Raw genomic sequence first — 24,404 nt, 5'->3', positions numbered from 1 at the left:
GCACTATCGGTGCAGAGCCGGCTTGGGATTCTCTCTCCCTCCCTGCCCTTCTCACTCTCTCTTTCTCTCTCAGAATAAATAAATAAAATTTTAAAAAAGGAGTAAATAGAAATAAGAGGTGAAGAGTGTTCAAGGTATAACAGGGAAAGAAGAACAATGTAGTTGAAGTGCAAAGAGTTGGGGAGAGCCTGGTATGAGATGACTTCAGAGAGGTTGTTCTTAGAGTCAGGCCATTGAGAGTCCTATGTCCTAAGCGCTATGGAAATCATATGATTACAATAAGACCAGCTGTATGTTTTGAAAAGATCTCTTGGAGTTTATTATAGAAAAATAGTTAACTTATGTATATACTGTGAAGGAGGGGTTCAACTTCGTTTGTTTTTATGTGGATAGCAGGCACCATCCCAGCACAATTTGTTGAAAAGACTATTCTTACTGAATTGTCTGAGCACTCTTCTTGGAGATCAATTGACTATAAATGTGAAGATTTCTGGAATCTCAGCTAATCTGTAGGTCTATCCTATGCCAGTACCACACTGTCTTCGTTGCTGTAGCCTTATAGTAAGTTTTGAAATTGGGAAGTGTGAATCTTTCAACTTTGCTATTTTTTAATAATATTTTACAAGTACCTGGTTGGCTCAGTTGGTTAAGCTTTTGGCTTCAGCTCAGGTCATGATCTCATAGTTTGTGGGTTTGAGCCCTGCATTGGTCTCTCTACTGTCATCACAGAGCCCAGTTCAGATCCTCTGTCCTCCTCTTTCTCTGTCCCTCCCCCATTCACATGCTTGCTTGCTCTCTCTCTCTCTCTCTCTCTCTCTCAAAAATAAACATTAAAAAAAGTCACTCAGGGTGCCTGGGTGGGTCAGTCAGTTAAGCGTCCAACTCTTGATTTTGGCTCAGGTCATAAATTCATGGTTCATGGGATTGAGCCCATATGGGGCTCTGTGCTGATAGCCTGCTTGGGATTCTCTCTCTGCCCTCCCCTGCTCATGCTCGCTCTCTCAAAATGAATAAATAAACTTTAAAAAAAAATCACAGGCATCTGGGTGGGTCAGTTGGCTAAGTGTCTGACTTTGGCTCGGGTCATGATCTCATGGTTTGTGGGTTTGAGCCTCACGTGAGTCTCTGTGCTGACAGCTCAGAGCCTGGAGCCTGCTTCGGATTCTCTGTCTCCTGCTCTTTCTGCCCCTTGTCTGCTCATGCTCTGTTTCTCTGTCTCTCTCTCTCTCATCACAGGTGCCTGTGTGATGCCTGGGTGCATTTGGTTAAGCATCTGACTCTTGATCTCAGTTCAGGTCTGAATCTTGGGTCGTGAGTTTAAGCCCCATGTTGAGCTCCACATGGGGCATAGAGTCTATTTAAAAAATAATAATAATAGGGCCACCTGGGTGGCTCAGTTGGTTAAGCATCCGACTTCAGCTCAAGTCATGATCTAACAGTTTGTGACATCAAGCCCAGAAATGGGCTCTCTGCTGTCAGCACAGAGCCTGCTTTAGATCCTCTGTTCTCTTCTCTCTCTCTCTCTCTCTCTCTCTCTCTCTCTCTCTCTGCCCCTCCCCCACTCATGCTTGATCTCTCTCTCTCTCTCACAAATAAACATTTAAAAAAGAGAAACTTTTTAAGTTTTATTTATTTTGAGAGATAGAAAGAACAAGGGAAGGCATAAAGAGAAGGGAACAGAATCCCAAGCAGGCTCAAATTCATGAACCCATGAGATCATGACCTAAACTGAAATCAAGAGTCAGACACTTAACCCACTGAGCCACCCAGGTACCCGTCAATTTTGTTATTTTTTTTCAAGATTGTTTTGGCTAGGGGCAACTGGGTGGCTCAGTTGGTTAAGCATCAGACTTTAGTTCAGGTGATAAACTTACGGTTCATGAGTTCAAGCCCTGCATCAGGCTCTGTGCTGACTGCTTCAGATTCTGTTTCTCCCTCTATCTACCCCTCCCCCACTCATACTCTGTCTCTCTCAAAAATAAACAAACATTAAAAAAACTTTTAAAAATTTGTATTGGCTATCTGGGTAGATGAATGGGTGTGGGACACAGTTTAAAGGTGTAGCCTGAAATCCCACCACAGCTAAAAAAGAGGACGGGGAGGTATGATTCCTTTCATGTGAGGCATAGATAAGTTTTACTCAAACCGCTGACAAAAATATACCTCCCAATCTCTTATGTAGCCCTGACAGTATTTTAGTGGGTGAGTAGTTCAGGTGAAACAGGTAAGTGCAATGTGTGGTTGACAGCTGTCTCTGATTATAATTGGGCCAGCAGACCAGGATGACCCTCTGGCCAAGCTGGCCCTTCTGGGTCCTGAGGGAGAGGGACTTCGGGACTGTTTGCCCTATATCTCTTATATCTAAGGGAATCCGGTATCCTCCTGCTTATTCCTTTTGCTCCGTGTATCTCAGGGAACTGGACCCTATCCTGACTGAGGTCACCCTAATGAATGCCCGCAGTGAGCTGTACTTACGCTTCCTCAGGAAGAGGATCAGCTCTGATTTTGAGGTGGGGGACTCCATGGCCTCAGAAGAAGTAAAGCAAGGTAAAACGTGTTTCCATATTTTCTGGGAGGGCTGGGACAGTGTTGGCACTGTTTTCTAATAGTGAAGCCACAGATCTCTAAACAAGGAAATAACTAGGGCTTCTTAGCATCTGACGTCTGTGGGCAAAGTGACACCCAAGAGGAAAGCTAGACTTATTAAATGTTAAGGCATGGACTGGATCTTTGAGGCCATTTACTCATTTTACAGGTGAGGAAAGCTAACACCCAGAATGGTTAAATTATTTTCCTCTAATCTTTTCTCTACACCATGTTGCCTCACCAGCTCTGAGTTAGGGATTGGTGTTTAGTTTAGATGGGTGACATGGGGCTCCTGCCTGGCCTCAGTCAGAAGAGCATGCAACTCTTGAACTTGGGGTTGCAAGTTTGAGCCCCACAGTGGGTACAGAGATTACTTAAAAAATAAAATCTTAAAAAACTTCACGATAAACTCCAATTCCTCTGTTCTCTAATAATGAAAAAACATTTAGAAATAACCTAGGTGTCTAAAAATAGAGTTCTTTTTTTTTAGGTCTATTTTGAGAGAGAAAGAGAGAGTGCAAGCATGAGTAGGGGAGGAGACAGAATCCCAAGCAGATTCCAAGCCATCAGCCAGGAGCCCTACTCAGGGCTCAGAACTCACAAACTGACATCATGACTGGAGCTGAAATCAAGAATTGGCTGCTCAACCAACTGAGCCACTCAAGCACCCTTAAACATAGAGTTTTTAAAAATGTGGACTGCGGTGGGGAACTCGGGTGGCTCAGTCAGTTGAGTGGCAGCCAACTTGATTTTGGCTCCAGTCATGATCTCATGGTTCATGAGTTAGAGCTCCTTTTTGGACTCTGTGCTCACAGGTCAGAGCCTGCTTGGGATTCTCTCTGTCTCTCTTTCTGCCCATCCTTCACTTGCTTTCACTCACTTGTTCTCTTTCTCTCTCAAAAATAAATACATAAACATTTAAAAAAAATGGGGACTGGAGTGCCTGAGTGGCTCAGTTAAGTGTCTGACTCTGGATTTGGACTCAGGTCATGATCTCGTGGTTCATGAGATTGAGCCCCACATGGGGCTCTGCTCTGAAAGCACAGAGCCTGCTTGGGATCCTCTCCCTCTGCCCCCCTTTGTCTTGTGAATGTTCTCTCTACCAAATAAATAAACATTTAAAAAAATTAAAATGTGGACTATCTACCTGATAAAATATCATATAACCATTAAAATATCATATAACCATTAAAAATAAGCTAAAAGAAAAATAAGCTATATAGAAATAAGCTTTATAGAAAAATAAGCTATATAGAAAGTTTTATGATACAATCTTTTTTAAAATTTTTGTACTTGAGTTGACACACAGTGTTCCATTAGTTTCAGGCATATATGATAATATTTTTTTAAAGCAGAATACAAAATTATATCTGTACCATGATTATAACCATGTAAACTACATACAGATTGGGAACAAAGATTAGAAAGGAATGTGGGAAAATGAAAACAATTGATATTTTTCCCTAAGGCAAGAAAAGTGAGTCTTTCTTTCTTTGCTGTCCCCTAGAGCACCAGAAGTGTCTGGACAAGCTCCTCAATAACTGCCTATTGAGCTGCACCATGCAGGAGCTAATTGGTTTCTATATTACCATGGAGGAGTACTTCATGAGGGAGACTGTCAATAAGGTAGGACAGAGGACACATCCCTTGGAAATGGGACTTCTGCCCAAGAAGCCAGGCAGAAGGAAATGGCCAAGGCATGTCACATTTCCTAGTCCTGCTTTGAGAATCTCCTTGCATGCTGACTTAGCAGTACTGCTTTGTATGGTTAAGAGGTCATTCTTGGAGTTGTCATGCTCTCCAAAGACCCAGCTGAGATGTCTTTCCCAAGGCTCACAAAAGAATACCTTAGCTCCTCGGGGAGCCTACTTGTGCCCTGCCTCCTTTGAGATATGTGGGTAAGGAGATCTGGAAAGAAGAGCCTCTCCTGAGGTCTTACATCCCAGTTAACAGATGTCCCCAAGGCAAAGTCCGTAAGTACTTAATCTCCTAACATACTCATCAGTAGGAAAATGAGCTATTTTGACAAGGAGGATCCACACCAAGCTGTGACCAGAGTAACCCATGTTGGGAGAAACCAGGACAAGCTATAGAAAAGGGAGCAGAACCAGAACATGTTCCAGAACTATCCAGAACAGTGACATGCAGAACTGGAACCCTCACTGGCTGCTTTGCTATTTGGTCAGGCTGTGGCTCTGGACACTTATGAGAAGGGCCAGTTGACATCCAGCATGGTGGATGATGTCTTCTACATTGTTAAGAAGTGCATTGGGCGGGCTCTGTCTAGCTCCAGCATCGACTGTCTCTGTGCCATGATCAACCTTGCCACCACAGAACTGGAGTCTGACTTCAGGTACAGTTGACTCCCTTTCTACTTTTTAGGAAGCAAAAAGGTCCGAGTTGTGATTGATTCCTGAGACCTATGTCGCTTCCCTTGTTTCCATATGATTCTAGTTCAGTGCTATATAGGATATGAGCTTCTATCCATAGCACAATGTCCTTGGCTTCGGACAGCTGTACAGCAAGCAGCCAGATCCCTTATAGGCCAAGTCTGTGCTCCCTGGACTGGACTGGAGGAGTTACTGGCCCTCAGACTAGGAAAGAGAATAGGCAGCTCAGTTGAAGGAAATAGTTGTAATAAAGCAATCATAGTTACCATTGCTACAGGCCAGCCACTATTCGAATTTCTTACTCTTATTCAGTCTTGATAACAACCATTAGCCTTCTTATACATGAGAAAACTGGGGCTCAGGGAGATCATCAGCTCATAAATGGTGGAATATGTAAGAGAGTCCAGAATTGACTCCCAAAACCTGTTTTCTCACTACTTATATGGTGCTGCCTTTCACTAAGCTGTACTGCTTCCTCTTGAGTTTGTTGGAGCTCAGTGGAATAACCAAAAGCCTCACAGGCAGTAAAGAATTGGGCCAGTATTCTCTGTATGCTTGTCACATCAGTGCCATTGATAGGCTGTGGGTCCTTCTTATACCCTGGATGCTCATGTTTTCCCACCATCATCTCAAGGATTGGTTATTCCCCCAAAAGAGTAGTACATGGGTTAGGGTCATCACGGGCTCTCTGGTCCTGTTGTCCTAGAAGCCAGGTTGAATACTGTCATTCTCTATATGCCATTCTGCACCCACAGGGATGTTTTGTGTAACAAGCTGCGGATGGGCTTCCCAGCCACCACCTTACAGGACATCCAGCGCGGGGTGACGAGTGCTGTGAACATCATGCACAGCAGCCTCCAGCAAGGCAAATTTGACACAAAAGGCATTGAGAGCACTGATGAGGCCAAGCTGTCCTTCCTGGTAGGTAGCCCCATAGGTCAGGAGTTGGTTGGTTTATTTCAAGAGGTTACACTATGACCTCTATGCCATAGTATAATTTGCCTTCAACTGGAAACTTTTCCTCCAGTATCTGTATAGAAGGAAAACTCCTCTTTTAAGGAAAGCTTCTAGAAGGTTCTGAAACCATTTCTTACCTAGGGACCTATTTCTGAGCAGTCCAACCCAGGACATACACTGTTCCTTGCCTAGAAGAGTGGGCACGTTGCACCTCAGCTCTCCCAAGTGCTCATTCCCAAGGAGACTACAAAGCTGTTCAGGGGCTCCACTGAGTATCAAGCTTTGTTTGCACCTGCCACAGAGCCAACTGTAATATCTGAGCCAAGCCTCCAGGCCACTTCTGTAAGGCCAATCCCACAACATGGGTGGGGACTGATCATTTAGACCTACCAGGGCTCTTTACCTAGCAGACTTCTTAGGCTTTCAGCATCCTCAGAAAGATGACTTTTTTTAAAGTCCTTAGCTACCCAGAATGATAGACAAAATGAAGCAGTGAGTCTTACCGGGTATGTGATAGCTAGGAAGAGAGAAACATGGAAAAATGAAGGGATTTATACAAGGGTAACAACCAGTTTATGATGAGCCAAAAAGAATACAGATGAATTGTGAGCCTGGATCAGCCTTTCTAATATGTACTATCTTGGCATTGTGGGAACAGTGCTGTCAGAGGTCATTCTGCTCCACTCTCCATTGGCCAAAATCTTCATGACTCCTAGGGTTCAGAGCCTGAAAGAAATATCCAGTAGCAGAGCTCTTCATCAGTAGTAGACAGATGGGGGCCTCTGAACACCCTGGGGTTGGATGCTGACTGTATACTTTTTTTCCTAGAAGCAGGGTCCTTGGCTTTTATCAGATTCTTAAAGGGGTCTGTGACCCCAAAAGAGTTAAGAGCTGTTGTTCTCAGAGACAGAAGCCTAAACATACTAATATCTACCCGCCTGTGCAAGGGAACCCACGGGAACTGTCCTCAGACTGCTGTTTAGGCAGCCCCACTCTCTTCCTGTCACTGAAAATATTTTCCCTGAGCATGGGTTCTATTGATCTGGAATGTCCTGGTTGGTGCCAAGAAAGATGATCAGCTCTAAGAAATTATTACCTCTGAAATAAGTATACCTTTGGAGACCTTTGCCAAAGTGTTTGGCAACCAGCTTCATTTGATCATGAACTGACTTAAATTTTCATTTTGTTTGCATTCTATTATTTCATTTTCTATATAACTTCCTTTCATTCTTTCATTTCTCTACTCAGAAATGACTCCTAGCTCTGCATTTTGCTTGGTCGTTTGTTGATGACCTCTGAGCCTCACCTATCCTGCCCCTCTAGCGCTATTTTTCTCCACATGGTCCCACAAGTCCCCATTACACTGGCCGCTGTGCATTTGCACATTCTCTGCTGCCATGCACAGCCTCATTGTTTGTGGGCCCAGAAGATAAGGCCAACAAGAAAGGTGATGCTAAATGGCTGGTGACAGGTTTCTAGTTTTCCTGATGCCAAGTACTTAAAATGTCATCGCTCCCGCCGCAGCACTCATTTCTTATGTCACCTTGATTCATTTGGCTGTCAAGATGAATTCCTCAACGGTGTTGACATATCATTTGCCGTGAGCTGGGGATAAGCCCAGTGAATCCATGCTTACAAGGACTGTCAGTACAAGGAAACTTTGAAATCAATACCTTTTGAACCCAAATCCATTTTCCCCTTATGATATATTTTTCTTATGCCCCTAAATGCATTGGAAACATTTAAGTTGTGGCTTTCATCCTTGAGCTGTCATGACAGTGCACTTATCTCTCTGGAAGCTTGTGACGCTTGCTGCCTTGTGTTGTGGCATGCTAATGCAAGGCTCCAGGTCTTATCCATCCTGCTGGAAGCTGCCTTACAGCGCTGTCAGTAGCATGATCTTCCAGTATTGCCTGCAGAACACTGGTAAAGGAAGCACTCTTGGGAACACAAGAGGGCCATCCTAGTCTCAATCCCTGGGATTCTGGAATTCTTCTTTTACCCTGAAATCCTGAAGCTCCTGACTCATCTTTTCGAAAATAGGCTCCTCCCTACCTCACCCCTGCCTTCATTGTCATGCTACCAGCACACTGATTCAGAGACAGTGTGATCCTCTCATACTCTCTGATTCCTCCCCTGCAGCCTCTAGATTATTATTCCCAAGAGCCACAGTTGTGCTCATGTGGCATTTACCTGCTTTAAATCCTCAGTGCCAACACACTGTCCACAGGAGAGCATAGCACCCACACCCCAGTCTGACTGCACTCACCTCTGCAGCTTTACAGACTCTTGCTGTTTTTCTGCACATATCCGTGCACCAACTCTGCTGATTCCCAAATACTTTTCGGAGTTTTCTGCCACTCTGCAACTGTATACGTTTTTCCCTTCTTCTGAGCACATTTATTTACTCATTCAGTCAACAAATATTTATTTGAGAAACTTCTATATGTCAGGCACTGTCCTAGGTCTAGAACTACATTGCCCAGTATGGTAGCCAGTAGGCCGAGGAGGCTATTTAAGTTTAAACCAAAAATCCAGTTTATGAGTTGCACTAGCCACATTTCAAATGCTCAGTACTCACAGATAACTAGGGATTATTGTACTGAAGAGCTCAGATTTAGAATGTTTCCATCATCAAGAAAGTTCTATTGGGCAATGTTAAACTAGACGTAAAGCTCTAAAGGGAACAGAACAGATTCCTGCCTCCATGGAGCTCTCGTTCTAGTGGGAAAGGCAAACAAGAAACAAATAAAATGATATTGGATAATCCTAAATACCATTAAGAAAATGGGACAGTGCCCTATAGAAAGGCTGATATGAGGGGAGAAATGTACTCACCTTCATCTGTCAGAATTACTCCAGCCTTTTTTATCTGAATTAAGTTCATCTCAGTTACCAACTCAGCTCTGGAGCTTTCCTTGAATGCCTTAGAGCAAAAGGTTTCTTTCCTCTTAATGACCACAGCAGTTGTTGCCTTAATCATCACTTTTCTTATATGCTGCTTTTTATGATTGGTGTTTCTGCATTGAACTTACAAAGCAATAGAGTTATGAAAGAAGGAACTCTTGGCCAAGAGGAGGGAGACCTGAACTCTATTCCTGCCCTAGCCCTGTGGCCTGTCACTTTCTGTCTGCTCACCCTGCTTTACTTTTCTGCATGATGTTTATCATTACCTGATATTTCTTACCTGACTTCCCTTCTGGAATGTGAACCCTATGAGAGAGTGGATTTCAGGAAGCATTTCTTAAATGAATGTCAGTCTTTGCCTTGCTGACCTGGGCTTGGAGCCACAGGACTTCTCCCAGATCTGTGTGCCTAACCATGGAGCAAAAAGACCTGAAATCTTGGGTCACTACCCCTGAGATCGGATGCCTTAGTGTCAGGCACAGGAGAAAAGGCGAGCCTGGTTCAATCTTCTGCCCAATCCAAGACCTGAGCACCCTGCCTGATGCCATTGCTGTGGGTGTTCCTTAGCTCTCCTCTGGGCCTCAAGATTACAGCTGTCAGCCAGTCTGGCACTGGTGTGGGTACAAACACCAGTGAGCAGGAAGTCACATTCTTCTGTCCTTATCTTCCAGGTGACCCTGAACAACGTGGAAGTCTGCAGTGAGAACATCTCCACGCTGAAGAAGACGCTGGAGGTACGAAGAAAATTGCCTATCAGTTTTTGGTAGCTACAGCCTCTCTAGGCCTCCCTGTGAGAGGGGTCTCTACGCACTTGTTCTGGTGGGGCCTGCACATTCCCTGCCATTGAGCCAGCCTTCCTTCAGAGCACTTGAGGGGATCACTTGCAATCACCATGGGAGGAGCTCTGACCCACAAGCTGGAAGATCAGGATTCAGATTAGCACTGCAGCACATACTTGGCCCGTGACCTCAGACAAGTCCCTTAGCTCCCTGAGCTTCAGCACTCTCATCTGCAAAACAGATCTCCTTCCTGCCCTAATTTGAGTTTATTGGGGGTCTAACTAAAAAAGGGTTGAAAGCACTTTAAAACAATGATAATGTCCTCAAAAAACGTTAGGAAATTAAGATGAAATAGGTTTCACCAAATGCTGTACAAAGCTGTTGCCGTTACTGTTTTCTTAAAGGAAGGCTGCATAGTGTGGTGGAAACTGGGCTTGGAAGTTCATGTCTCTGCTGGACCACTGACCAGCTGTGTAGCATGAGGCCAGTTCTCTACCTCCCTCTCTACTTCTGTCTCGCAGAGTTGTGAGAAATGAACATAATAATATAAAACATGAGCTAAGTGAGAGGCATGTGGTGGTACTTAATAACTGTATTAATAGTTATAAATAGCAGCATGGAACAACCATTTTAAGTATTAGAAAATGAAGAGCCCAACTCGCCTGCAGTCCCAGACTCTGCCTCTGGGTCCTGCTGCCTCAACACACCCTTATTCCAAGGAGGATACAGTGCTGCAGAGGCACAGGCTGATGCTAAGGGGCAGCTCTAGAGCTGAGCAGCCTGCAGAGGCCAGAAGCCAGCACAGGGGAAGAGGGCCTTGTAACTGGCAGGCTTCCTAAAGGAGGCGCAGGGAGAGCAGTCACGTGGGAGTTTACAGTAGTACTAAAAACTGGACCAGAGGAGGAACTGACCCTGCAAAGGCCTTAAAGTGGAATAAAGTAAGAGTGCACCAAAAGCACAGCATCTGTCATATAGTGTTAACAAGGTGACTGTTAGTGTTAAATCATGGCACCTTAGATTATATTCCAGACTTTGTCCTTAACATTAGAATATTGGATTTTTTTTAATTTTTTTTAATGCTTTATTTATTTTTGATACAGAAGAGACAGAGCATGAGAGGGGGAGGGTCAGAGAGAGAGGGAGACACAGAATCTGAAGCAGGCTCCAGGCTCTGAGCTAGCTGTCAGCACAGAGCCCGACGCAGGGCTAGAACCCACGAATGTGAGATCTGACCTGAGCCGAAGTCGGAGGCTTAACCGACTGAGCCACCCAGGCGCCCCAGAATATTGGATTTTTAAGGAATATCTTGGGAAATGTTAAAAATTGAGAACTCACTCAGTAGAACTAGCCAAGTGAAAAAAGGATAGCAAAGAGCTGAAAAACCAATTCCCATAAATTCCACCCTCCTTAGACTTGCATTTCACATGTATTCTTTCTGAATGCCACTAGCAGCCCTTTGAGATAGGTCAGGTGGTGTGATGTCCATTTTACAGATGAGTTTAAAAGGCTAGGTAAAGATAGTGTATACTGTAGCTGCTGTGGAACTGAGGGCTTCTGCCTGCAGAGTCCCTTTGCAGCTCTCTTCCACGCTGCTCCTCCTACTGTAGCAAACAGCACAAACTTCTAAGGAGACTACAAGAAATTCAAGGAGCTTCTGGCAAACCAAAACACGGTGAGTTTTAAGCAGCTCCCTCTGTGGTGTTCTCTACACCTAGGCTATAGCAACAGGAACTCTGGAGCCAGAACCCCAGCCTGAATCCTAGCTCTCAACTTAATTGTTGTATGGTGTCAGACAAACTATCAACTTCTCTGTGCCTCAGTTCCCTCATCCCTACAAAGGGATAGTAATAGTACCTACTTCGTAAGATAGTAACTTTAATCAATGAATGTTAAATGCTTTAAATAGGCCCTGGCATACAGTAAGCATTTAAATCTTAGCTGTGATCATGATGATCTCCCTTGGGCAGCCAGACCAAATTATTGAAAAAGCAGAAACTGTAACAAAAGCTAATGTCTCCTTAGTGTCTACACTTGACAGGAACTGAGCTACACACTTTGTGCATCCAACTCTCCCACCTACCATGGGGACAGGAATTTGTGTTCCCACTTTATAAACAGGGAAGTTGAAGCTCAGAAGCTTTAAATCACTTGACAAAAGTAACTCATTCAATATATAGCTAAGCCAGGATTTGAAGCTAGGAATGGCTGACTCTAAAGGTGTGAAAAATCTCTGGTCTTCGTGTTTCTTTTTCATACCCCCGATACCACTACTCTCATATTACAAAGGTGGAAACGGGAATCAAGTGGCTAGCCACTGGGATAGAATCCAAGTTTTCTGAAACCTGTCGAGGAGTCTTGCCTAGGATCAACCATAGCTGCTCTCAAAGCAAGCTGGAGTTGGAGAAATGGCTGGTTGTATGTGGGAATCCTCTTCACCCTCCAGGCACTGGCATGGCCCAGCCATGCTGGGGAGCCTGAGAGCTGAGTATTCTCCCGTAGAGTGACTGCACCAAGCTGTTCAGCCAGGGCATCGGAGGGGAGCAGGCCCAGGCCAAATTTGACAGCTGCCTGTCTGACTTGGCTGCCGTGTCCAACAAATTCCGAGACCTCTTGCAGGTAAGCCCCAGGATCAGCTGCTGACTGAATCCTGTGCCTGAGTGTTGCTCTGAGCATATTGTACTGGTTTATCATGGGCTCCATGTATATAAGGAAACAAGGAGAATTAAGAGAGTAGCATGCAAGACACTGAAATCATGTGAGTCCCTTGAAGACTGAAGAATTTTTAGCAATTGTCATGCTGACAAGCCAGCATTCTGCTCCTTTTGAGTCTCCACTTGGCCCCCACAGTGCCAAGAGCCCAGAAAGGTGCTCAGAGGAAATGGAACCACTAGGTTACTCTGACCTACTGCTTGGCCTTAGCCAAAGGTGCTGCCTAGTACCAGGCACTCCGAAGTCTCTTCTTTTGAGTTCACCAAACTAATCCCATGATCTAGACCTGAATTGGCACAGATCTGGAAAGGAACAGGTTGTTTCTGACATCTTTTATTAGCATTATCTCCGTTAGACTTTGGACAGGCCTGCAGGAAAGACTGTGAACTGGGACAGTGCCCTGGTGGTCAAGGGATGGATGAAGTACAAGAGAAGGGGTAGGTACATGTGTCTTTTGTGACTGACGTGTCTCTGCCTTGTCCTTCTTTAGGAAGGGCTGACAGAGCTAAACAGCACAGCCATCAAGCCGCAGGTGCAGCCTTGGATCAACACCTTCTTATCTGTCTCCCACAACATCGAGGAGGTCAGCCATCAGGCTCAGGATTACCCCTCATTCTCCCAACCCCCAGCTGGAGGGCAGCGGAGATGTCTGAAAGACCAGACCTTACCTGCTTCTCTGGCCCACTTCCCTCACCCTTGAAGACTAGGTTCTTCCCAGGAAATAGGTTTTCCTGCACTTAGAAGGGCTCTGAAAGACAACTAACGGGAGTTTGCCATGACCTGATATGTCCTCTTTTATTGAGACTTTCTGTCCCACCTACGATAGACTTCAGGGCTTTTTTTTCCTAGCCTAGTGATGTCATTCATATAGAACACAAGATGCAAAATGAGATACAATGCCAGGAGCTTTACCATGTTATATGGACCACTGCTGCAGCCCAGGGCCATTTGCTGGTCAAAAGTGTGACAAAGAAGCAGCGGCAATGTATGCCAGCTTGGATGTCCATGCTGCTTTTTAGCTGGAGGAGACAGAAGCTACCAGACCTCTTCCTCTATTTTCTTAGAGGGCTGAAAGTAGGGTAGGGTGCATGGTACTTTTTTGAGAGGCTCCCAGTGATACAGCTTGTTTCCTGACAACAGGAAGAATTCAATGACTATGAGGCCAATGATCCTTGGGTACAGCAGTTTATCCTTAACCTGGAGCAACAGATGGCAGAGTTCAAGGTGAGCAGGGGCTCTAGAGACCACATTATGGAATTACTGACCTCTGCCCAAATCAGCAGCCTTTGGCTTCTCATTACTCCTACTGGGAACCCTGAAAAATCTTCCAAGCCCCAGCCTGTAGACATACTCCCTGATGGCCTCCTGTAACTGTGCCCACCCCCCACCCCCCGCCACGGAAGATTCCCATTGAGGCAGAGGGGCTTAGGTAGGACTCCCACTAATGTCTAGCCTCTGTGTGCAGGCCAGCCTGTCCCCAGTCATCTATGACAGCCTGACCAGCCTCATGACCAGCCTTGTTGCCGTCGAGTTGGAGAGAGTGGTACTGAAATCTACCTTTAACCGGGTAAGGTCCAGCAAGCACAGGTCCCCAGCTCTGTTGTTTTTCTTCTGAGGAAGACAAGTCCTGCCACCCTAGGACTTGCATCCCCTCTGTCTGCCACCCGCAAGCCCTGCACATCCAGACCCAAGCCTGCCCTGGCCTCTGAGGCCTTGGAGCTGACTGAGGGACCACGTGAGGTTCAGCTGGCCTTGCAGCCCAGCACTGAGGGAAACTGGGGGCAGGTTCCACTTGTCTGGAGAGCCAGGCCTTGCACACTGACCGAGCTTGTGTTCCCTTGCAGCTGGGTGGTCTGCAGTTTGATAAGGAGCTGAGGTCACTCATTGCCTACCTTACCACAGTGACCACGTGGACCATCCGAGACAAGTTTGCCCGGCTCTCCCAGATGGCCACAATTCTCAATCTGGAGCGGGTATGTGCAGCTCTTTGGGCCTAGCGAGGGAAAGGTGACTGGGAAGAAATAAAATCCCTCCCTACCTCTTAAAACCAAGTCTCCACCAACAGCCCAGCCCTATAGAGCACCTTCTTCCTGGGCATCCCTGCTCTGCCTCTTTTGAAGCCCAAGGCCTTCTCTCAGGATAGCCTTTCATTGCTGACTTTCTGTGTTCTTCCCTGCAGGTCACCGAGATCCTAGATTACTGGGGCGCCAACTCTGGCCCACTGACGTGGCGCCTCACCCCTGCTGAAGTCCGCCAGGTGCTGGCTCTGCGCATAGACTTCCGCAGTGAGGATATCAAGAGGCTACGCCTGTAGCTGCCAGGGGGAGACCTGGCCCATCATACTTCAGGGCCCATTCCCTAAGTGGCCACAACCAAGAAGTTCAGCAAGACTGTCTGGCTTGAGGAGCTCTGACAGACTCAGCTGTTCACTGCGGGCAGCTGGAAACAAGGCTCCACTCACTCTGCTGTCTGCACTCAGACCTGTCTGGGTGGTGCTTTGCAGGCAGCCTCCACCCACCAGAAGTGAATCCCCCTGGGCCCCAAACTGTATGGGAAAGCCAAGGCAAGCCAGCCTTTTGTATGGGTGGTCATTCTCTCATCCTTAGACACTACAGCAAATGAGCTGCCTCCGGGCCAGCCCTTAAGGACTTGGGTATATCTGGGAACCTGGGCAATTACGTTTATTCCCAAGGAGAGGCTGTGATGTTTATGATCACCCTGAATAAAGACACTCCTTGGAGAGATGCCAGTGTGCTATTTCCAGGGAGGGCTAGATGCTATAAGGCAAGACGGGTCCGCCAATTGCACTGAAATGTGCGGGCAAAAGCCTGAAGCCTCAGCCTCCTCCTCCACCCAGAGTGGTGCACAGCCACCATCAGCACCCACATGAAAGCAGGCACCTCATCTGATCTTGGGCCCTCATCCCCATGTTGGGCCCTCGGCACCAGAAGCTAGATCATCCCAGGGGGTTTCCCACAATGCCAAGGCAAGTGGGAATTGCCCCGGGCAGGGACAAAAAAATAAGAAACAGCTTTATGAAGATAGCTTTGAAGGACAGAGTGAATTTATTCTAAGAAGGTTGTAATTTTGAGAACCAGCAGCCCGCAGACACTGGGTCACGTGGCGTTGTCCATAGGGTTCATGGTGAAGGCCTCTATTAACCATGACCTGCACTGGCTCACGGCCACAAACGAGTAGGGATCCCCACCCTTGTTCCCACTCCCCAATCAAATCAGCCTGGGAGTGAGTGTGAACAGGAAGTCTCTTCTCAGACAGAAGCAGGACTTTCAGGAAGGCCACAGGAAATGCCTCAAAGAGTGTCTTCAGGATTGGCTTACCAGGGGCCCCCAGACAGGTGCTAAAACTGGTTGTCCTGCTTTTTCCAGGCTGTAGTGGGGAGTAAGAAGGCCAAGGCAGGCCATGGATTTGTAAAGGCCACATGGGACACTACGCTTGGGACTTTCCTATGTCTAGAGGCCAACCCTAGACCACACTCAACCAGGAGGTCACAGTCCTACTCCCGGGCACCACCTGTTTCACCAGGCTCCAGAAAGGACTGGGCCCAAGCTCATGCTGGCTGGCTTCCTTTAGGAGCAGGTTCACAGAGCAGTGGGTAGAGTAGAAGGCTGACCTTCCCATGGAGGAAGGGAGGGAAAGGCTGCTGCAGCTCCGGGTTTTCTCCTCTTACAGAGGGACAAACCTGGGAAGGGGCATCAGGTTGAGGTCTCATTCGCCAGCAGCTGCAGGCTCAGGCCCTGAGTGTCCACCTCTACCCGGTGGACACTGTAGTTCCCGAGGCCCTGCAAGCAAAGGACAGGAGGTGTTGAGAGGGCTCTGGACAGGTCTCAGGCCACATAGCTCAGGCTGCCAAGTGATCGGGGAGATTTGCAGCTGTAACCCCTGCTTAGTGGTAAGACACATTGAGGGCTTCTGTGCCCAACCAATTACCACCCCCTAACTCCACCAGGTACCTCAGTCTTGGCCAACACAGCCTCCAGAGCTTCCTTTTGCTGCGACTCCTTGGTCAACAGATACAGAAAGCCTCCACCACCTGCCCCTGCCAGGCTCTGGCCATGCACGTGGGGGGCCAGGACATCCATCATCCGCCGCACAGCCAGGGGCTCACAGCCTAGAGCCATGCGCTTCTTTTGTTCCCAGTATGTGGTCAGGCACTGGCCCAGTAAAGGCAGACTCCCTGGGTGGGGGCAGAGAGGGGAGTGATGTGCCTGAGCCAGAATATTTATTCAACACCCATTTGTAGACTGAATGAGGTGCCAAGAAGCACTACTTAACCAGTGTCCTGGTTAAAAACCTAGGTCCAGTGCTGGCTGGAAACACGACTGATAAAGCCCACCTCACAGGGTTGTTTGAGGCTGTAAGTGCATAGGGCAGCTGGCATGGTGCCCAGTACAGTGTTCAGTCAATCAAACAGTCACATACATGGAACCCTGATCAGCTGACTCCCTCCTTCCCCGTCTGCTTCCTGGTAGGTGGGGTTGGAGACCTCCCTCATGATGTAAGTGTTACCCTGAGATAGGACTCCCAGCCACCTAAGTGTGAGACCCTGTGGAGGGCAGACAGTAGGCTTCTGTCCCCAGGGGCCTTGTACACAGGGCCTGGGCCAGGCCTGCAAAGGCTCCTGGCCTCGGACCCACAGGCAACAAAGTACTCACTCCTGGTGTCCTGAGCTCCAGGCAAGAAGCACCTCACCTTGGCGGAAGGCTTCCGTGCACTCCTCGGTGTGCTGCACCAGGCTTCGGGCGTTCTGCACGACAGCAGGCAGCCGGGCATACCAGCTCCTCAGCACATCCTGCAGATGGGGCAGGAGGGATGCAATGAGGATCTGAGCCCAGCTGAGCCATCTGCGTCCCTCCTGCCTCCTGGGGGCAGGGCTCACCTGCAGCAGATTCCGGGCCAGGCGGGTCTTGCCGGTGTACACCAGGAGCAGGTGGTCATTGAGCTTCTGGATGAAGCCCTCAGGCACAGTGATCTCTTCCACCTCGACCTTCAGTGGCAGCTGAGCCCGAGAGCGCCCCACCTTGATGCCAGGCATGAGGCCACCCACTTGGTCTTGCCAGCCACCTCCTGCAATCCCAGGGTTCCATCACTTTGGAGCCTGTCTGGCCCAACTCCTTTCTCCCAATCTCCCAGTCCTGCACCCGTGGCAAGGACCAGCATGGGAAGACCCGGGCTCAGTCAGGTGAGCTGTGCAGTTTCTGCCCCCAGGCCTTGGAACAGGACAAGCCCAGCAAGGGGAAAAAGTTCCAGAGCCGAGCATTGGCACTCACAAAGCCTGAGTTCTATTGCAGACCTAATGGTAATTGGAATTGGGGTAAGCCATATCAAAGGACAAGACCTAACAATAAACTGCTCCCCTCAAGGAGCAATAACATAAGACTTTCCCTGCAGCGTAACAGTTCCCTACACCCTGTCTTTTCTAATAAACGGTGTTGATGTTGGAAAGCTTTTTAGCATCTCTCATTAAACTTGAAAGAGCTTGTTCACATCTTGCTTTAGCAATGAAAAGTATGGATCTCTTCTTTGTGCAGCTATATAAAAGTGTCACAACTTGAGATAATTCTGGGATAGGCTTTTCATACCTGGGGAAGGGCCTGCAAGGATTTAAAGTCCAAATTGCCAATGCCAGGGGGCACCTGGAACTTTACAGTCAAAACATGGCAGTTGGCATTGGGCCCAAATGTCATGAACTCCTTACCTGCACCCCTCTCTGTCAGAACACATAGCACAGCTTGTGATTGTACATTCATTTGAGTGGTTATTGATTAAAGCCTGTTTCCAATAGACCACATACCTTCTGAGGGCAAAGAAAGACCCTGTTTTTGCTCATTTTATCCCCAAGGCACAATACAGAGTGGATACCCTGATCAGCTGATTCCCTGGAATTCAACAATGGGACTGAGCCTCCTTCAAAGACCAAATGAAGGATTTGAATGGAACACCTTAATAGGAAAAGTGAAAAGGCTTCCATTTTTGCTAATGACTACCCATTATGGGATGTGAATCAGGGCAATGAAAGGAGGAAGCTGGGTTACAAAGTGACCAGAGAAGATACCATAATCAGGCATCTATCCATCCCTGCAGCAGCTTCTTTCCCAGCACCATACAGATGAGGCCCTGCATCCTGAGGTGACCAGAGCACCCTAGGATTTGGAGTCAGACAAACCTCTAGCTGCTCTCCATTGTGCATGGATTCCAAAGGGCCACCATGGTGCGGAGGTGGAAGGTGCTAGTAGCGTTCCATTATGATCACAGCATGTACTGGGCCCTCTGTGCTCCCCCAGATGGTAGTCGGGGAGCACAAATGACCACCATGGGCAGGGCAAGTTGCCAGAAGGCAAGCTAAAAGTCCTGTCCCCTGTTCCAAACCCACCTCTCCCCAGTCTCATCCTGAGGGACAGCCCTAGGTGGGGACAGAATCATGAGAAATAGCATCTATTACAGGTACCTAATAAGACACATAAAAGGTGCAGCACAGAATCTAAAGCTTAGTTGGTGCTCCTAAGCATTAGGTCCTCGGAGGTAGAAACATAGAAAGATGAAAACCACCACAAAAGGTCAGAGTGGAAAAAAGGAAGCTCTAACCACTCTAAGGAAGCTTCAACCACACATAACTTATATGTAGCTGTCTGCACGTCCAGGAAGCCCCTGGAAGCCCATGGAGAAATGTCCATGTCCAAACTTCCCTCCTGCCCCAGGGCAGTCCCATACCTGTGGTGAGCACCTGTTCCAGGTGCAGCACTGCATGGATCAGGGCCTCTGTGCCCACCACCCGGCCTGCGGCCCTCTGCAAGGCAGCCAGGGCTGCACCTGCCAGGATGCTGCTAGTGCCTGCAGGGTGCAGAGGAAGGTGCCAGACATGAAACAGCTCTGCCCACCTCGGTCCTGCCCGGCCCACTCCCTGGCTGGGCAGAGGCCAGAGAGGGGACCAGAGGTGAGGCTGGAGGTTTGGGATGTGACTGGTGGGCAGCAGGGAAATAGGACCCACCCACCGAGACCAGAGCCATGGGGCAGCTCAGACCAGGTGTGCAGCTCGAAGCCACCCCCGAAGGTGTGCAGCAGCTGCTCTCTCAGGGAAAGCTTGGAGCCAACATGCACGATCCCCGCACAGATGAAGGCTGCCTTCAGCAGAGCCCCTGTGGAGGGACAGCAAGGAGTTTGGTCTTCAAGGGCAGAAGCAGATACCCCAAGCCACCTCCACTATTGCCCAGCCCAGCATGGGGCTCACTGGGGGATAAAAGCCCAGCAGTAGTGGAGGCCCTATCTGTAAGGCTTAAAAGGGCCTCTGGTCTCCCCAGCACAGGCAAATGTGCCAGCCCTACCTCCTGGGCATGCATGTACCCGGGCAGGATGACTTCAGAGCTCACCAGACTGGCTCGCCCTCAGGCCAGGCCTCCGTGGCCTGCAGGGCCCCCGAGGTTCTGCCCCCATCCCTCACCTGGCCACGCGTGCCATCCCCACCTGCAGACGTCATAGGTGCTCTGACCTGGGGCATGAGGCTGGCAGTAATCCTGCAGATCCTCTAGGTTCCAGCACACTATCTTCGTGGTCATCTTGTCCTGCCGAGGCCCCACTGCCAGCCACAGCTCGGGCTCTGGGATGCGGCGTACCCTGGCCCCGATGGGCCGGCGGCCGTCCACTCGCACAGCCAGACCCAGCACTGCCCCACCAAGCTCATAGGCAAGGGGTGGTGTGTCACTCCAGCCACCTTCAGCAGTTAGACAAGACCAAGTTGGTCACAAGGACTGCCACCCCAGCTCTGGGGTGGCTACCCTCACCCCACCACGCCTCAAAAGGGGCTCACCAGAGAAATCCACACGAGCTGGGCACTCAGCCACCACCCATTGCCCAGGTGCTGGCAGCTCCACTGGCTCCATGGAGACAAAGTGCTGGGCTGACATCACAGCCTGGCGAATGAGAATCTGCCCAGCTCCCTCATAGTGGCGGGCAGCTCGCACAAGCAAGGCTGGCCTGCCAAAGGGATGGGAGTGATGGTGGCATGGAGCCTCAAGCGGGGGTGGACTGCCTGGGTTTGGGGACCTGACTGCCCTCAGTAACCGTGGACAAGAGGGACCTACCTCTCCATTGGTTTCCACCTCCAAGGATGCCCAAGGACTTCCCCAAAGGTTTTGAGCACTCACCTGCTCAGCCACTTGTCCCGCTCCTGGGCAAGCGCCTGCACACCGGCTGCCAGGTCTCCACACTCCAGGTATGAGAAGGGCCGCATCCACTCGGGGTTGGCAGCTGGCCCGCTCCGTAAGCCTCCCTGGCCCTCTGCCATGCAGCCCAGTACATCCGCCACACAGGCGAGAGCCCGGGCCGCCACCCCAGGGTCTTCCGCACCAGCTGCAACTGAGAGACCAGGAGTCAGGGTGGTGGGGAAGGGGGCCTGCCCCCAGTGCCCTCTGCCCCCAGAGACTACTCAGCAGCCCCCAAACACTCCAGGGCCTTCACACCTCTTCACTTGTTCCCAAGATGTATTCTTGCCTATGAATGTTCCTTGCTTCTCTGCTCAGCAAAGCTCTTCTTACCCTATCAGCCCCATCCCAGATGCACCTCGTCACCCCTCACCCAGGATGTCCATAGTGGTTAGAAGCTCAGGCTTCAGGGTCAAACCAGCCGGGTTCAGTCTCAGCCCCACCAGCATCCAGCTTAAATGGGGCTAATGAGGTGTTGCCCAGGGGGCTACGGCTGAGTCCCCAGCCAGTGCACCTGGGCCTCTGGGTAGAGCCAACTGCAGCCAAACCCAGTGCAAAGTTTGCTGGGTTCACTGATGCTCATAGGACCCAGAGGCTCAGCCCAACGCCTCAGCCTCTCACCGAACTCCCCGCTGATGGGGAGGAAACTTCCCCTAAACTTACAGGTACGCTCCACTGTGTCTCTCCCCCACTTGGAAGTCTCACAGCTCCCTAGTCCCCTCCGTTGATGATCCAGAGGGCAGGTAGGGCAGGTGACACTGGGACTGGCTTTCCAGCACACTCACCCTGGTCCAGCGTGGCCAGCAGGGGCCCAGGACAGCCCTCTCGGACAGCGGCCTGGATGAGCGGGCGCAGGCTGAGGTCCTGCCGGGCCTCCAGCACGTGCCTCACCTTATGCAGGCCCTGGCGAAAGAACAGGTCCCGGCGGGAGGCCAGGGTGGCAGCCCGGTCCAGGCATGGCTGCAGTTGCTCCCATGACAGACGCCAGCAGGCTCGCCAGGCCCGTAGGGCCTTGCCCCTATCCTCCTGGGGGTCCAGCATCCACAGCATGTCCCGGGGCCCCAGGGCCCTCGAGGGGTGGAGCACAGGAAACAGGCGGGCACTAAGAAGGCAACGCTCTGCAGGGGGCGTGTCTGGGTCCCACAGATCCCAGTCTCTGATGTGGGGGAAAGACATATTAGCAGCGGGGAAGCAAGGGCTCGTGCCTGGTCCCCAAGCCCTGGCTGGGTGTCAGCTAGGGGCTGGCTCATTCATGGTGACAGGACAGACTCCTCCAGAGGCGGCACAGTGGGCAGCTCAGAGAGGGCGGCCCAGCTGCTTTGCCTCTTTCCCCAGGCCACTGGACAAAATCTCAAACCCTGAGCATAGCCAGCAACCTGGAGTTGCTCAGAAAGATACTGGCAGAAATCAGGCTGCCCAAAACTACCCTGGGACCCAGGGCTGGTTAGGGGCCAGGTGCTGCTCTGGGGCAGGAGCGAGGGCAGGGTTGAGCCTCAGAGAAGCAGATGCCCTGCCCTGGCCGCCTAGGCCTGTAGAGGGCCATCTGGGCCATTAACCTTACCGAATGCCTGTCTTCTGGAAGAATTCACTCCAGGGCATGTTAAGATATGTTCCTGTCCCCTGTCTCTGGGGGAAGCGGAGGAGGAAGGAAGGGGGTTAGGGACACTGAGGCCAGAGGGACAGGAAGAGAGATGAGCACATGTGCAAGGAAGTTCTGAGACACCAGCGTCAAGCCCTGGAGCTTCGATGCTCCTGCCCAGGTGCCTGGAACTCGGCCCAATCCACCATAACCGGCTCTGAGGTCCAAGGCGGGTCACCACCCTCCCTGTGCCTCAGTGTCTGGCCTATAACACGGGCCACCCCACCGAGCCCACCACACAGAGCAGACAAAGAGGGAGGGGAAGGCCTATTGAGACAACTGGCCGCACCCTTCTCACCACCTATCCCTCAGGACAGTGCTCAGAGAGACTTATAGGAGCTCAGCTGGGACCCTCGGGCAGGCAGGGTGCACACCGACCTCCCAGCTGTCCAGACAGCCGACAAGGGTGAAGACACGGCTGGGAGCACCATGCAGCCGCACGTGGTGCCCCTGCAGGACGAGGTCATGCAGCTCCAAGCCGTGCAGTGCCTCGCACTGGGCCGTGTCCAGGCCACTCACCAAGCAGCCAGTGCCGATGTGAATGGGGCCCTGACAGGAGAAAAGGCACACATTCTAGCACAGCCCTAAGTACCCCGACACACACACACACACACACACACACACACACACACACACACAGAGGATCTGGCCCCTGGAGTCCTGCCCTCCTGCTTGCCCCTGCTCCCCAGCCTCACCTGAAGGTGGCAGTGCTGCAGGACACTCCCAGGACCCAGTTGGACAGGGCCCTCCAGCAGACAGCTGACCACAGAGCTCTTGGCACCCAGGAGCTGTGGCTCCTGGGAACCCAGGGAGAAGATCGTGAGGGCCCAGGACCCAGGCTCCCCGACAGAAAAGGGTCCAGCCAGAATGTCTGCTGCTTCCCGTGCTCTGCCAGCCAGCCACATCCCCCCGCCCTGGCCCCATCCTCAGGCCAACTCCCATCCCCCCTTGTTCACACCGCGCCCCCGGTGGCGGGCTCTGCCGGTGTTCTCCTCCGGAGCAGATCTGAACTCGGTAACAGAGGTCCCACCAGATGACGGCTCTCCCAGAGATCCTCTCCCATCTGTCCAGCTACCCCCACCCCCGCCACCTCGAGGGCCACCTATGAGCTCTCCCTGCCACTTTCCTCAGCCCATGGCAATGATCCAGTCCCATCACCTCAAATGTGCCTGGCCCCCAAGCAGACCCCACAGAAAGCATGGAGAGAGTCTTCTCTAGTTTCTCAGTCAGGCAGCCCTGCATGTAGAATCCTGACTTGGCCACTTAAAGCTCTGTGGCTTTAAGCAACTTACTTAACCTCTCTGAGCTGCCAGTGCCTCGTGTGAAATGGGGATAATAACGCCTACACTCAGGAACTCTGGTTCAAGGATGGGCTGTTCCTTCCCTTTCTGGGAACCCCCATCCCACCTGTCCCAAGGCACCCAGCAGGCCCTCCTGCTGGCCCTCCCTCTAGACAGGTCTTACCTCCACCTGGGAGTGCACGACCTGGGCTGTGGGAGCCCCTGGGAACGTGAGGCTGTGTAAGAACTCACTGGCCGAGCTGGTCATGTAGCTGTAGCTGCCGTCAGGGATGTAAGCTGTAAAGATACAAGTATACTGACCCCAACCCCATGCCTGCTGCAGCTCTGATGCCAGGCCGGGCCTCCCACCGGACGACCCCTCTTAATCAGGCCAGGGGAAGGCAGGCATGGCAATGAGCCCATTGTGCCGATGGGGAGGCTGAGATCCAGAGGGCTCAGTAACCTGTCCAAGTCAAACAGCTAGAAGGTAGAAAGACTGGAACTGGAGCCCAGGAAGGAGACAAAGGAAGAAGGGAAGAGGGCTACAGGCTCCGGACTGGGAGAGGGTACTTGTCTGGTGTGCACTAGGCCTGCCTGGTCCAGAAGCAGGGGACCCAGGCAAGCAGCTACCTCATCGCGGGAGTCCTCGCTCCCACGTTCTCTCCAGAGAGCCGAGAGGTACTACCCACCCATGGTGAGGGGCTGATTGCGAAGCTCGCTCCACAGCGCAGCACGGGCACCGTGCAGGTAACTTTTCATGTCCGCGTCCCCTTGGCCCATCTCTGGAGGCTGCCCCACCAGGAAGTCCTCCCTGTTCACATTCCGGGCCATGCAGAGCAGGATGTCGAAAAAGAGAGACAGCTGGGGCAAGGGCAGGAAGCACATCTATTGGGAAGCTTCCTAGGCTGAGCTGGGGCAGTCCCACTCCCAGAGACACTGAC

At 50.4% G+C, this 24,404-nt stretch overlaps 2 protein-coding genes across 4 annotated transcripts in view; one reads left to right on the top strand and one right to left on the bottom strand.

The window, feature by feature from the left end:
- Positions 1-15,072, top strand: part of COG4 (component of oligomeric golgi complex 4) — a 28,925-nt gene extending 13,853 nt beyond the window's left edge. For all 3 annotated transcript variants that reach the window (XM_029924433.1, XM_029924435.1, XM_029924434.1), the window contains 11 exons: positions 2,414-2,547; positions 4,094-4,212; positions 4,773-4,939; positions 5,732-5,897; positions 9,512-9,574; positions 12,119-12,235; positions 12,819-12,911; positions 13,469-13,552; positions 13,794-13,895; positions 14,173-14,301; positions 14,508-15,072. In XM_029924433.1, coding sequence (XP_029780293.1) covers positions 2,414-2,547; positions 4,094-4,212; positions 4,773-4,939; positions 5,732-5,897; positions 9,512-9,574; positions 12,119-12,235; positions 12,819-12,911; positions 13,469-13,552; positions 13,794-13,895; positions 14,173-14,301; positions 14,508-14,642 — 1,309 coding nt within the window. In that variant the 3' untranslated portion in view covers positions 14,643-15,072. The remainder of the gene's footprint in view (positions 1-2,413; positions 2,548-4,093; positions 4,213-4,772; positions 4,940-5,731; positions 5,898-9,511; positions 9,575-12,118; positions 12,236-12,818; positions 12,912-13,468; positions 13,553-13,793; positions 13,896-14,172; positions 14,302-14,507) is intronic.
- A 292-nt stretch (positions 15,073-15,364) lies between these two features.
- The window catches only part of FCSK (fucose kinase), a 15,886-nt gene continuing 6,846 nt past the window's right edge, over positions 15,365-24,404 (bottom strand). Inside the window, exons 5-19 of the mRNA XM_029924224.1 lie at positions 24,153-24,348; positions 23,648-23,760; positions 22,879-22,980; positions 22,562-22,732; positions 22,106-22,170; positions 21,330-21,700; positions 20,488-20,698; positions 20,151-20,317; positions 19,833-20,054; positions 19,339-19,482; positions 19,058-19,177; positions 17,226-17,413; positions 17,039-17,138; positions 16,300-16,523; positions 15,365-16,128 (exon numbers count right to left, since the gene is read on the bottom strand). Of these exons, the coding sequence (XP_029780084.1) occupies positions 16,042-16,128; positions 16,300-16,523; positions 17,039-17,138; positions 17,226-17,413; positions 19,058-19,177; positions 19,339-19,482; positions 19,833-20,054; positions 20,151-20,317; positions 20,488-20,698; positions 21,330-21,700; positions 22,106-22,170; positions 22,562-22,732; positions 22,879-22,980; positions 23,648-23,760; positions 24,153-24,348 (2,481 nt within the window). The 3' untranslated portion in view covers positions 15,365-16,041. The remainder of the gene's footprint in view (positions 16,129-16,299; positions 16,524-17,038; positions 17,139-17,225; positions 17,414-19,057; positions 19,178-19,338; positions 19,483-19,832; positions 20,055-20,150; positions 20,318-20,487; positions 20,699-21,329; positions 21,701-22,105; positions 22,171-22,561; positions 22,733-22,878; positions 22,981-23,647; positions 23,761-24,152; positions 24,349-24,404) is intronic.

The sequence above is a fragment of the Suricata suricatta genome, chromosome 16 (assembly GCF_006229205.1).
Source record: "Suricata suricatta isolate VVHF042 chromosome 16, meerkat_22Aug2017_6uvM2_HiC, whole genome shotgun sequence".
Taxonomy (NCBI): Eukaryota; Metazoa; Chordata; class Mammalia; order Carnivora; family Herpestidae; genus Suricata; species Suricata suricatta.
The sequence above is the reverse complement of the archived record's forward strand: the minus strand, read 5'-3'. Positions and strand labels throughout refer to the sequence as shown.